Source organism: Apium graveolens, chromosome 11, assembly GCF_009905375.1.
Source record: "Apium graveolens cultivar Ventura chromosome 11, ASM990537v1, whole genome shotgun sequence".
Classification (NCBI taxonomy): Eukaryota; Viridiplantae; Streptophyta; class Magnoliopsida; order Apiales; family Apiaceae; genus Apium; species Apium graveolens.
Genome location: NC_133657.1, coordinates 166,642,633 through 166,655,976, shown reverse-complemented (window position 1 = coordinate 166,655,976; position 13,344 = coordinate 166,642,633). Strand labels below are relative to the sequence as shown.

General features: G+C 34.0%; 1 protein-coding gene across 1 annotated transcript; it reads right to left on the bottom strand.

The window, feature by feature from the left end:
• Positions 1 to 378: 378 nt before the first annotated feature.
• LOC141697975 (putative CoA ligase CCL7) lies at positions 379 to 7,354 on the bottom strand. Its single transcript, XM_074502565.1, has 6 exons — positions 6,283 to 7,354; positions 4,578 to 4,767; positions 2,689 to 2,834; positions 1,396 to 1,463; positions 1,179 to 1,281; positions 379 to 751 (listed from the first exon to the last, which is right to left on the bottom strand). Exons 1-6 carry the CDS (start codon positions 7,279 to 7,281, stop codon positions 638 to 640), a joined length of 1,620 nt encoding a protein of 539 aa, XP_074358666.1. The 5' UTR covers positions 7,282 to 7,354; the 3' UTR covers positions 379 to 637.
• Between the last annotated feature and the right edge of the window lie 5,990 nt (positions 7,355 to 13,344).

Sequence of the window (13,344 nt, the reverse complement as noted above, 5' to 3'; positions counted from 1 at the left end):
TGTGTACTGACATCCAATCATGACCCCGGATTTGGGGGTGTCACAGTATAATTTTACATAATCAAAATATAGATAAGACGATTTGACTATATATCAAACCCCTTAGCTAAAATTTTACAAAATGATGATAAATAACTATAATAATCACTATTTTATATTTTATCATTGAAAATGCTCTAAGTCTTAAGGTTTGCACAAATATACTGCACAAATATATTCATATGCCTCTGTGGTTAAAAAAATTCATTTTTAAGTCCCAAAAACGTATATTTTTACCTTTGTACCGCTTGATTTGCACCAATTTTTTCCCGTAAATCAGTTTTTTCCATACAAAAGTAAAAAGATACATTTTCAGTATCTAAGGGACAAAACGAAACATTTTTGAACCACAAGGACAAATGAGTATATATATATGAACCTTAAAATTTAAAAGTTCATCGACTCTTGAATGTATTATAATCCTGCCAATCTTGATCCCACTTGCCGAATTATGCGGAATCGTAATTTGAAAGTTAAACTATTGAACATACTGGCCTAAATGTGAAACAGCTAAACAAAATATGTGACCCAAATCTCAGTTTAGGTATGATGGTATGTTTTTGTAGGTTCATTTAGTCTTTCAGGCAAATGCTATAAATTAGATTTTAGCTCGGACTTGCTCAACGAGTTCTCTTCTGAGAATTTTCCCTGAAGCTGACTTTGGCACTGATTTTATAAAGGTGACCCTCCGCAATCTTTTGAAAGGCGCAACCTGAAAAAACAATTGCACAGTTAAAATATATCGTATTGATTGTTAATAAATTTGTTGATAAAAGCAGGGAACTTTCTTTACAAAATCATAGAATACTAACTACATCAAGTATCAACTAGAGAGCAGAGACCCCTAACTTAGCAAAAAAAAAACTAGAGACCGCTATCATTGTAGCCTAGTAACGACCCTCTTCTCTTGGTAAAAAAAGGTTGAGGTGCGAGCCTCGGTTGAGGTATGTGTGCGTGTACTGTGTAGTTTCTTTGTAATGAACTTGCTCACAAAAAAACATCAACCAGAGTCAGATTAAAGATCTTACAAATGAGAAATGAGTACCAACAGTTGGATGAAAAACAATTATTTATTCAATTCTTTATTTTATCATTAAAAAACAATGTATTGTGAATTTTGAGAGATTGTTGCATTTAACCTGCTCTGAGATAAATTTCTTGACATCTTCTTCAGTTAGTGAACTGTTGGGAGCTCTGACAACATGTGCACTTGGGACTTCACCAGCTTCAGCATCAGGAAACCTAAAAGGAGTAGATTCCAAATAAACACCTACTTCATTGTTCATAATTTAGAGATTCTCATGTGCCTAAAAGAACCAAACATTTTATATTTGAGAGAACATTGAGGCGACTTACGGGATGACTACAGCGTCTAATATGTCTGGGTGAGACACGAGTAGGCCTTCAAGCTCTGCTGGTGCAACCTAACAAGAAGAATCAAGAAACATACCACAAAATGGATTACAATCATAATTGGAACTTTTTGAAAATTCTCAAAATATCATGAACATCAATGTAGAGCCGCTATGTACACAAACAACTATGCATAAAAATAACTTGAACAGCCGCTAGGGAAAATTAAATTAGCTGGCCAACCCCTAGAAGTATCTAATTCAACTGCATTGATACAATAAGAGGCTACAAATCCCGAGTTCACTAATAGGAAACTGATACAATAGACTAATGTTTTCAGCCCTACTGAAAGTCTGACTATAATGTAACTGACACTATTAAGTGAATGCATTACACTTAACAGATGCATTCACATTTTCTTATAATTTTGTATGCTCATCAAATTCCAGTTTTTATACTCGGAGACTTTCTCAATTTGGGAGGACTTTTACACAGAAGGCTTCCAAAGTTTTACTTTAAGAATCCTGCATACCAAAAACATAAACTACAGAAGGCTTCCAACGTACATCAGTGCCATATTCAGGGACTGCAGCAGCTGAACAATCACACCAGCTCAAAGATACAGATCAAAATTTCTATAAAAAGAGTCATCCGTTAAAGTAACAAAAGAAGGGTCCTTAATATCCATAAGTTATCTTGATGTACCTAGCACATTAATCCTAATCAGTTAGAGAGGTGCTGGAACCGGGGAAGTGCATAGACGAGCTATGGGATTAACTACAAAAAACCAAAGCAACACCACGGTTTTGTCAGAAATTTCCCTGATTCCTTACAAGTTAATCAAATGACCCAAATCCGAGGATGTAAGGCAATAGCCAATATGTCTGAATCACTTACTACTTTTAGCTTCCTTTTTTACGCTGACAAGGTTAAGAAAGAGCTAAAAGCAGGGGAGACCTATCTCTGCAATCTTCTCGCAGGGTATAGGTTAAACAAATTTATATCCTCAAATTTTCAAATCGCAATTCATAAAATTCTAAGTCTGATTAATGTAGGATGATACCAAACTAGTTACTTAAATTCCCAATTAATGACTATCAAAAAATATAAAATTTCTAAAAGATAATACAAATACTCTTACATACAATTAAGATTGTATATAACTAATTTAATAAGTTCCTCATCTTCGTTACTTTTCTATTTCTTTTCTCCTCCAGCACCTTCCATCCAATTTTGTAAGGTATCAAACCCAAGCAACAATCATGTTTTGTAGAACAGTTCATAGTCGATTCTTACCTGAAATCCTTTGTACTTGATGAGCTCTTTAATTCGATCAACAACATATAGTAGTCCTTCCTCATCAAAATAACCAAGGTCGCCTGTGTGCAGCCAGCCTTGTTTATCTATAGTAAGCTCTGTAGCTTGTGGATTGTTAAAATAACCTGATAATGGAATGATAATATTAGCAACATGTTATGGTTGTCATAGAAAAAAAGGATAATAACATATGAGGAATTTTCGCAGACTAAAACCTTTGTATAAAACGAAAGTCACTCGTTAAAAAAATTCAAGAACAAATTAATATCCCGTAATTTTTAAAATTATAATCATAATAGAATAATAGAAAAAAAGAATTTTTTTGTTATAGATTAGGATTTAAATTGAATTAGATTAATGAGTCTAAAATTTGGATCGGATTTTAAGATGGATAACTGTAGATTAAGAAATAGGGTTTTGTAACATTATAAATACACCATATTCGTCTTCCTCGTTTTTATTGTTAAAATTCGTAGGGTTTTTTCTGATAACAATCAGCAGTCTTGTAAAATTCGTAGAAAATTCATTAAGTTATAATTCGTTGATTCTGAACTTTTCGGAAGGGACTTTTCATTTTCTTCAGTTTTCATGTTTTGTGTTTTCCAAGAAAACGTCGTTTACAGTGTCAAAAGGGCAATAAAAGATCTGATCAGAATTGGAATCATGGAGAAGATCGAAATTTTAGATGTTTCGTGTTTGATGGTATGCAAGGTATTGGATATGTGTCATAACATGGATTATTTGTTTGCGTAACTCAGGTTAAGTAACTTCCCGTTGCTCTGTATTACTTATTTGCCTACGTGTTCTGTAAGTGATTATTCGTTGCTTCGTATTTATTGTGTAACGTATTATGTACGTTTGATTACATGTTCATAGCTATTTGATTTGTTGTCGTAATTAAGATATCGATATGTGATTAATAAGAAAAGAATTTGTTCTCAGAATCCCTCAGTTTTAGATTATGCATCGAATCATAGAATCCGGTCACTAGATGGTGTGACAATATGAAATTAGTTACGCGCGTTCTGGAACACATAAATGCCTTGTTGAGTTTGTCTTAACGAGATATCGAATTTAGAGCCGTGTCGCTGCCATAGTGCGACCGTAATTTAGAACCGTTGGATTTTGAAAAGAATTTTGATTATGTGTATTATAGAATGTCTGGTGTATTTCGCTTTGATAATTGTTATAGATTATATGGTATGCATCTTTGTTCAAGTTGTTATCGAATATATGCGTGATTTTATGTGATCTTTGTGATACATGTCTAAACTGCGTTTTTGAAAATAAAATAAAATATTATTTTGAACCGTTGGACGGTAGTTGCTTACTGGACTTCACAGCTCATTCTTTTAATATTTCAGGTTTTTTCTAAGATTCGAGTCGGATATCATTGAATTTCGAAAACTTAATTCTGGAGTAAATTAAAATTGTATTTTACTTTAGTTTCGATTTAGAATTAATAACGCGGGAAGCACGGGCTGTTACAACAAATCCTTAAACACCTAAAAAAGAAATAATTACTCTAGCAGGAAATAAAGGAAGTTGAATGGTGGTAAGACACACTGATAAATTAAAGAATGGATATGTGTTTGGCTGATTGGGAAATCAATTCCTACAGTTTTGAGATATCTTTCAGGGAATAAGTAACCGGAAATTTCATAGTAGACTAGCCATTTGATTTGATTGTATATTCAGTAATGCTACTATTAGTATAAGTAATAATTTGTATGCAGCGACAACTCTCATACCGTCCAACACATGCTAACATTTACTTTCACTGTAAGGAGATGAACAAGAGATTTAATTGTTGTTTTAAAGATTCTCTAGACACTTGATAGTAAGACAATATATAATTGAAAGCTTACCTTGCATGATGTTAGGTCCCCTAACACATATTTCACCCAACTGCTTAGGAGGAAGACGCTCAAGTGTATCCACACTCACAATTTGGCATTCCACTCCAGGAACAAGCATTCCTGCTGAACCAGTATGTCGAGGACCTCCAAGCTGACTCTCCACAGACACTACTGCAGTCGTTTCCGTCATACCATAACCCTGAATGAACAGAGTTTTAGATTACTAAAAGCTTATCAAAAGACATTGCTACAAACTACGGAACAAGCAAGGAAAATACTTTTGTCAAAGGAACAAGAAATTCTAAGTCTCTCTATCTATCCAATTAGCAACCAATATAGACTCTATTCACAATATGACAACCGTAGGGTATTCTCTACAGGAGAATCAAGCACACATATGGATAGCCACTAAACATGTGACAACCCGGGTCAAATCCCGAGCTTTTTTCGCAACCTGGTCAAGTCCCGACTTCGAGTTCGAAATAAGTCGAAGTCTACTGTCCCAAATGCAGCAAACTTAGATGAACAACTAGCCCATAATAGGCCTCCAAAAGTTCATGATTTGTTGATGCAAATAGTAGTAGTGCTTTGCCCGTATGTGACAATCCCGGTCAAATCCCGAGCCTTTTTCGAAATCGGGACGAGTCTGAAATAAGCAGAAGCCTACTGTCCCAAATGCTTGGGTAGATGATTTGTTGTTACAAATATTAGTAGTACTTTACCCGTAAACAGAACAGAAGTCCCAAAATTTCTTCGATGTGAACTGAGGTGTTACAAAACAAATTTTGAATTTACCAGAAACTATAATTCATACAATGTACTACAAATAAAAGAGAATTTCTTGACAGAAATTTCATATGCTTTAACACCCTCACAAAGAAAACACCGCTACAACTTTATGCATTTGAGTTCTGATTGGAATTTTGATTTATTTGAACAAGAGTAAGCTTATGTAGTCCAAGCTAGAGGACCAGTTTTTCTAGCTTGTTTGTATCCTTAAGTGTTTCCTTATACACATATTCTAATTTTCAATCCAGATATCTGGAGAAGATACAGGTCCAACCTCAGTGTTTAAAGGGAATTCAATACTATATAACCGGTTCTAATGTACCAAACACAGGTGATTATTTCCATTAATGGTTATGCACATACATAGCAATTCTATGGAAACAAATTGTTTGTAAAGTTATTCAAACCATGGTTAAACACTTTCAATTAAGAGAAATAAGTTTGTAGACACAGATAAACTAGATCTTTGATTAATATATTAGAATTTGATAACATACAAAATAGATCTTTGATACAGAATGCAAAATACCAGCAAGTTACTGGCCTTTGAAGAATGGAAAAACAGGGGAGAGAAGGGGAAAGCAAAAGTGTCAATGGCCACCGCTCCATCTATACGAAGAAGTTTTAACAGAACCAGTCATTTTTTATAGATTGTAACCTCATAAAACAGGTGCACAGCTGACCTTGACCATATGCAAATTGCCAAAAATCCCAGCACAAGTGGATTGCAATTAAACAGAATTGCATCATATTTGATCCAAGCACAAAATTATTATGTTATCACATCTGAGTAAATATTTAAAATAATAATCTGAAAATATGGACAGATTTTAATATTAAATTAAGAACTTTCACACTGATCTAAGAAACGATGTGAAAATCATAAACTGGGCTGATATAAATATCCATAATACAGCAAACAAACCTGCATAACCAACGCTTGCGGAAATTTCTTAGCACATTCTTGCATCAACTCTCTACCCAACGGAGCAGCACCGGAACCAATTTGCTTCAAAGACGACAAGTCAAATTTCTCAACCCCATTATACTTCGCCAACGCAAGCACAATCGGAGGCACAATCCATGTATGTGTAACCTTATACCTCTCAACCGTCCTCAAAAGCACTTCCAAATCATATTTCGCCATTGTCACAATCGTACTTCCCCTTTGCAATTGAGCATAAGTAATAACACAAAGTCCAAAGACATGAAACATAGGCACAATGCACAAAAACACACTACTCAACTCCCCCATCAAATCCAAATCACTACAAGCCATCAAAGCAGCAGCAATAAAATTCCTATGACTCAATACCACGCCTTTACTAATCCCAGTAGTACCCGAAGAATACAACAAAGCAGCAGTGTCATCACCCGAAACATCAACCGGAAACAACAAAGACCCATCATTCCTAAACAAATCATCAAACAACACAATTCTAGAATCCATTTTATTCACATTTTGATCAAAACCTATTATCACAACAGGCAAACCGAACTCTTTAACCTTATCAAACAGCTCAAAAACAGTAAAAATAACTTTAGGGTTACAATCTTGAACCTGTTTTGCTACCTCTTGAGAAGTGTAACTAGGGTTGACAGTTGTGGCAATAGCTCCAGCATTAATGATCCCAAAGAAACAAACAGGGAAGAGAAGTGAATTTGGCGAAAAAATCAGAACTACATCATTTTTCTTGACACCAAGTTGTTGTAAGCCACGTGAGAGCTTGGAAACAGTGGAGTTGAGTTGAGAGAAAGTGAGAGTTTGGTTAGAGTTGGAGTCAATAACTGCAGGGTGATGAGGGTATGAAGAGATGTTACGAAAGAGAAAAGATGTCATGGAGATGTTTGAGTTTTTAGGGAGGTTTAGTGGTGGCCTGAGTGATCTGTATATTCCATCTAGGCCATACCCTGATTTTTCCATTAAAAGAGAGAGAGACCCAACTATTGAGATTTTTTTGTTGCAAGAATTTGGACAGTGATATTGAGGTAGTGATATATTGTTTTGTTCAATCTTGAATATTGTTTCCATCGGGCTATCTACATTATTTTCTCCGCATTTTTAACATATTTTATTCCCTTTGTCCATAGTAAAATTGTGAATTCATCAGCGCAAAAAGAAAGTAGTTGTTATATATAATATATATAAGAGAGATGGAGAGAAATAGATAATAATGAAATATGAAAGGTTAAGAGTCATCTATGAGTCATCTATTAATATATAACACTCCCCCTTAGATGACTCATAAGAACACCATGTCTCGTTAAAACCTTACTAGGAAAAATCCTCTGAAAAAACCGAAAAAGAGTATATGTGTTAAGCACGTGTAATAATGAGCGTATTATATATCCCCTCATTTTGACATGACTATGAATATCAACATAGATCTTGAAGTCTGCACATCCTGATTATGTGTACTAATTTCTCGAATGGAGTGGTAGGAAATGCCTTTGTAAAGAAATCTGCTGAATTTCTTTTATCATCATTCCTTGCACGTGATGCTGCCTCGTTAAAAATTGTCTTCAACAATTAAATTCATAGCAAAAGAAAATCTCCACTTAGTTTATTCAATTTTTGATTCCCTATCACTTTCCGCCTGCAAAATTAGTTAGAACTTTATAGAATAGGTTAGTGGGGATTAAATAAAATTATCATTTTGAAACTTCAAGATTAACACGCTCTTAATTTATAATTATGTCAAAACATGTATAATAAAACATGTTTTAGTTTACTTGGATATAGTACTTCAGGATCGAGAATTTCTTCTCCTTTTTCTCTTGGGCAGAATGGATCCTTATTCTTTTCTAATGATCGTACAATCATGGGTGTACACACAGGATATGCCTTATCCATAATAAACCATTTAAGAATATTTTCAATATATAAAGACTGGTGGACAAAGATTCCTTAGATAAATGCTCAATTTGAAAACCAAGGCAGAGTTTTGTTTTACCCAAATCCTTCATTTCAAACTCTCTTTTCAAATATCCAATCGTCTCATGGAGTTCATCTGGAGTTCCAATGATGTTTAAATCATCAACATATACTACAATGATAGTAAACCTCAATTTTGTCCTTTTAATAAAAACACATAGACATATTACATTATTAGTATATCCATCTTTCAAAATATATTCACTGAGACGATTGTACCACATATGACCTGATTGTTTCAATCCGTATAATGATCTTTGTAATTTAATTGAGTAAATCTCTCGGGGTCTTGAACTATATACTTCAGGCATTTTTAATCCATCAGGGATCTTTATGTAAATGTCACTATCGAGTGACCCATACAAGTAGGTAGTCACAACATCCATTAAATTCATTCGGAGCCCTTCTAGAATGATAAACTTATCAAAAATCTGAATGTTGTTGCATCCATTACCGAGGAATAAGTTTTCTCCTAATCGATTCCCGGTCTTTGTGAGAAGCCTTGAGCAACAAGGCGTGCCTTGTATCTCACAATTTCATTTTTTTTCTTTTACGCACAAATACCCATCTATATCTAACGGGTTTACACCTGTAGGTGTTTGGACAATAGGTCCAAAAACTTGGCGTTTTTCAAGTGATTTCAATTCTGCTTCAATAGCTTCTTTCCATTTTGGCCAATCATTTCTTCTTTTACATTCATAGATCGATCTAGGCTCATGATCCTCGATTTCCTCAGAAATGTCAAGTGCAGCTGCATATGCAAATATATCATCCATGACAATTTCTTTTTTGTTCCACCTATTTCCTGAAATGACATAATTTATTGAGGTCTCTTCATTATCAACAATTTCAGGTGTTTGATCATCCTTAGAAGACGTCTCTTCAGTGATCAAATTTATGATGTCATTGATGTTCCAACTTTCTTATCAAGTTTTCTTATTTTTCTTGGAATTTTATCATTGGATCTAATAGGTCTACCACACTTCTGGCGTGCTTTAGACTTAGTTGCTAGCATGATTTTATTATCTTCTTCGGGAAGTATAATATTACAATGAACATTAACAGCTGGTATATGTGACTTTGTCACATTCTTGACATCAGTAAATGCATCAGAAAATCTATTTGCGACTTCTTGTAGGTGGATAATCTTTTGAACTTCAAGTTCACATTGATTTATTCGAGGATCATAATAAGACAGGGATACTGCATTCCTCAAAATTTCTTGCTTTTATTTTTCAAATTTTGTCTTATCTCCCCCTAATGCAGGAAAAAGTGTCTCATCAATTGACAATTGGCAAATCTTGCCGTGAATGAATCTCCAGTCTTGGGCTCCAAATATTTTATAATGGAGGGAGAATCAAATCCAATATATACCTCTAATCTTCTTTGGGGTCCCATTTTTATTCGTTGGGGAGGGGTTATTGGAACATAAACTGCACACCCAAAAAATTTCAAGTGAGAGATATTTGGTTCTTGACCATTTACCAGTTGCATTGGGGAATATTTATGATAAGAAGTCGGTCTAAACCGGACTAAAGAAGCCGCATGTAATATTGCATGTCCCCAGGAAGTAGTTGGTAAATTTGTTCTCATAAGTAATAGTCTCGTAATTAATTGTAGCCTTTTAATGAAAGACTCAGCAAGACTATTTTGAGTGTGTGTGGGCAACAGAATGCTCCACTTCAATCCCAATAGACATACAATAATATTTAAAAGATTGGGATGTAAATTCTCCTTCTTTGTCCAATCTTATTTTCTTTATATTATAATCAGGAAATTGTGCTCGCAATCGAATTATTTGAGCAAGGAGTCGTGCAAAAGCCATATTACGAGTGGACAATAAACCAACGTGTGACCATCTTGTTGATGCATCAATGAGTACCACAAAGTACTGAAATGGCATTCAATGGCAACTTTCACAGGAGATGGTTTTGTTATCAATTTTTCCTTGAATACAAGTAACACATGAAAAATCTTTGGACAATGGAACAATTTTATTTTTGAGTGGATGTCCATTTGAATTTTCAATAATTCTTCGCATCATTGTTGAACCCGAATGGCCTAAACGATCATGCCATATAGTAAAATTTCTCGGGTCAACAGATCTTGTATTAATAGTCATGTGCGATTCAACTGGATTTATGAAAGTATAATATAATCCGGAATTATGTGATGGGAGTTTTTCTATCACATGTTTCCTCCCTGAGACTATAGTCGTGATACATAAATATACATCATCACGTTCATTTATCGTCTCAATATGATGGTCATTGTGGCATATATCTTTAAAGCTCAAAAGATTTCTTTTCGATCGGGTGGAAAACATTACATTTTTAATCAATAAACATGTACCATTGGGTAGCACTATACTTGCTCTTCCGGAGCCTTCAATTATATCTGATGCACCTGATATTGTATTTATATTAGCTTTGGCTAATATTAGATGTGAAAAATATGCTTTATTTTTCAAAATTGTATGTATTGTTGCACTATTCGCCAAACAAAAAGATTCCTTATTTTTTATAACACATGATGAGAGGCTGCTGGGCATATTTCTTCACGAAAAAATAAAATTAGAAGTAGAGGTAGAATATCTCAAGTACTTCAGTATCGAAAAGAAAATTATATAAGCAACTGATAAGGATGATTATCATAGTTCAAAAGTCAATGTAAGGCCTTGTTTAGTTATTCTTAGGCTCATCACCACCAAATTTAGGCATATTCACATCAACATCTTCAAAGAAATCACCAACTTCCATGTAAGTAAAGGCCAAAGGATCAACTAGATCATTCTGTTCGGTGAAATTAGTTTCAACATTCTTTAAAGATGCTTGATATAGGTCAGCAAAGTGCTTGGAGGTACGACATGTACTTCTCCAGTGACCTTTCATTCCACATCGACTACAAGTACTTTCAACCCTTTTAGCCATCATACTACCCTCAGATTTTTATTTATTGTCTGTTTCTGGTAGTAAGGCTTTCTTTTAAAGTTGGGGGGATTTTGTTGATTACGGCCTCTACCATGCACAAAATCATGACCACGGGCACGTCCACGTCCATGCCCACGTCCACGTCCACGTCCAACTGTTTTATTATCTCTATATTCATTATTAGTCACCGCGTTCACTTCAGGGAATGGTGTTGAGCCAATTTGATGTGCTTGATGATTTTTCAGCAAAAGTTCATTGTTTTGTTCAGCAAGAAGCAAAACAGAAATCAGCTCATAATATTTTATGAATCCACGTTCACGATATTGTTGTTGCAAGAGCATATTATTTGCATTGAAAGTGGAATATGTTTTTTCCAACATATCTTTATCGGTGATATTCTCGCCACATAATTTCAATTGAGATGTAACCTTAAACATGGCAGAATTATACTCACTCACATTTTTATAATCTTGCAATCGCAAGTGTAGCCAATCATAGAGAGCTTTAGGAAGTATCACTGTTTTTGGTGGTCATATCTTTCTTTAAGATTCTTCCAAAGTGTTGAGGGATCTTTAATAGTCAATCCTTCATCAAGGTGGTGGCGAAGAAATATCATTGCTTTTGCCTTATCTTGTTCGGAGGTTTTATTTCCCTCTTTTATAGTGTCACCGAGGCTCATTGCACTAAGATAGATTTCAGCATCAAGAATCCAAGACAAATAATTTTTTCCGATAACATGAAGTGCGTTGAATTCAAGCTTTGTAAGATTCGACATTTTGATTACTAAAAGGAGAGGGTAATACACATTAATATCAAGATAATGATATATTTTAATATAGAAGTTCACCAAAATTTCATATTTCACATGTATAATAAACATAATATAAAATTAGAATAAATTCATGGCCATGAATTTATATTCATGCCCATGAATTTCTACTGTATCTCAAGTTGGTTCCCTTTCATGTGCATGCTTCGTTAACGCTTTTATAATAAGCACATTCATTCAATATTTAAAATATGCGAGGAAAACACATATGCATTAATATTTAAAAATGCATGATAATATAACATGATGATGGTGCATTGAATTCAATCTAATGGTACATTGAATGCAATCTACTGTATATGTAGCATCTTAACACGTTGCACCCATTTTCACCTTTATAATTTACCTCAATATTAAAGCAAGGAAGGTGGGAACTATTAAAGCAAACAAAGATGAAACATATTGATCCAATATCTCAAATCAAATATCGTACAAAATGGCTAATTATGATAAAGTCAAATCTGATCAGTTTCAAAGAATACCAATTTACTCTATGAAGATGATTTTATCTGAAAAAGTATAAAACACGAAAAATGTATAAAATTCCGGAATCTTTCCATAATGGTATGGCTCATAATATTTGAACAAGTATTTAACTTACTATGAAGTTTAGAAGTTACTGCATATCACCTTGAATCATAGAATCAGATTACACAAAATGCAGATTTTGACATACATATAAGCAGATTTTGGAAAAACACAAAGAAGCTCAATAAATTCCTTTACAACGAGAATAAGCTCAATAAATTTCGATGGATAATGAATCAGATACAAAATATACGAGAATCGGACATATAATAAACATATAAAGATCATCTTATTGCAAGTGAAACGAAGTAAACTAAAAAAAAATAGTGTACATACCTCACGGACAAACTTAAATAATAAATTTTCATAGAATCCTTCTTCTTCTTGAATTTCCAACACCTATTTACACTTTGATGATCTCCTTTAAACACTTAAGTAAAACTGATCTCCTTATTTTATAAGCAAATCGTGTTGATAACGTGTTATATATAATATATATATATAAGAGATTGAGAGAGAACTGGATAATAATGAAAGAGATCATCTTGTTATTCTATATCATAAACAAAGTACAAGCAAGCCTTATATAGGCTAGTAGAATGGATGTTACAAGGAAAATGGAGAGGCAAAGGTTGCTAGTAATTAAGATAACCATATGAAAGGCTAAGAGTCATCTATTAATACATAACAGAATTCACATACCGATGAGGATTTCTTTTATACAGACCCTTGGAGCATCTCCAGTGCAGCAGGCCCAACTCTTGC

Bases quoted from the DNA above. Each gene is read 5' to 3' on its own strand.
- LOC141697975 (XM_074502565.1), bottom strand. From the start codon at position 7,281: ATGGAAAAATCAGGGTATGGCCTAGATGGAATATACAGATCACTCAGG. The intron at 1,464-2,688 runs GTAAGAATCGAC...TCTTCTTGTTAG, and splicing joins TCAAGTACAAAGGATTTCAG to GTTGCACCAGCAGAGCTTGA. The intron at 752-1,178 runs GTTAAATGCAAC...TTGTTTTTTCAG, and splicing joins AGAAATTTATCTCAGAGCAG to GTTGCGCCTTTCAAAAGATT.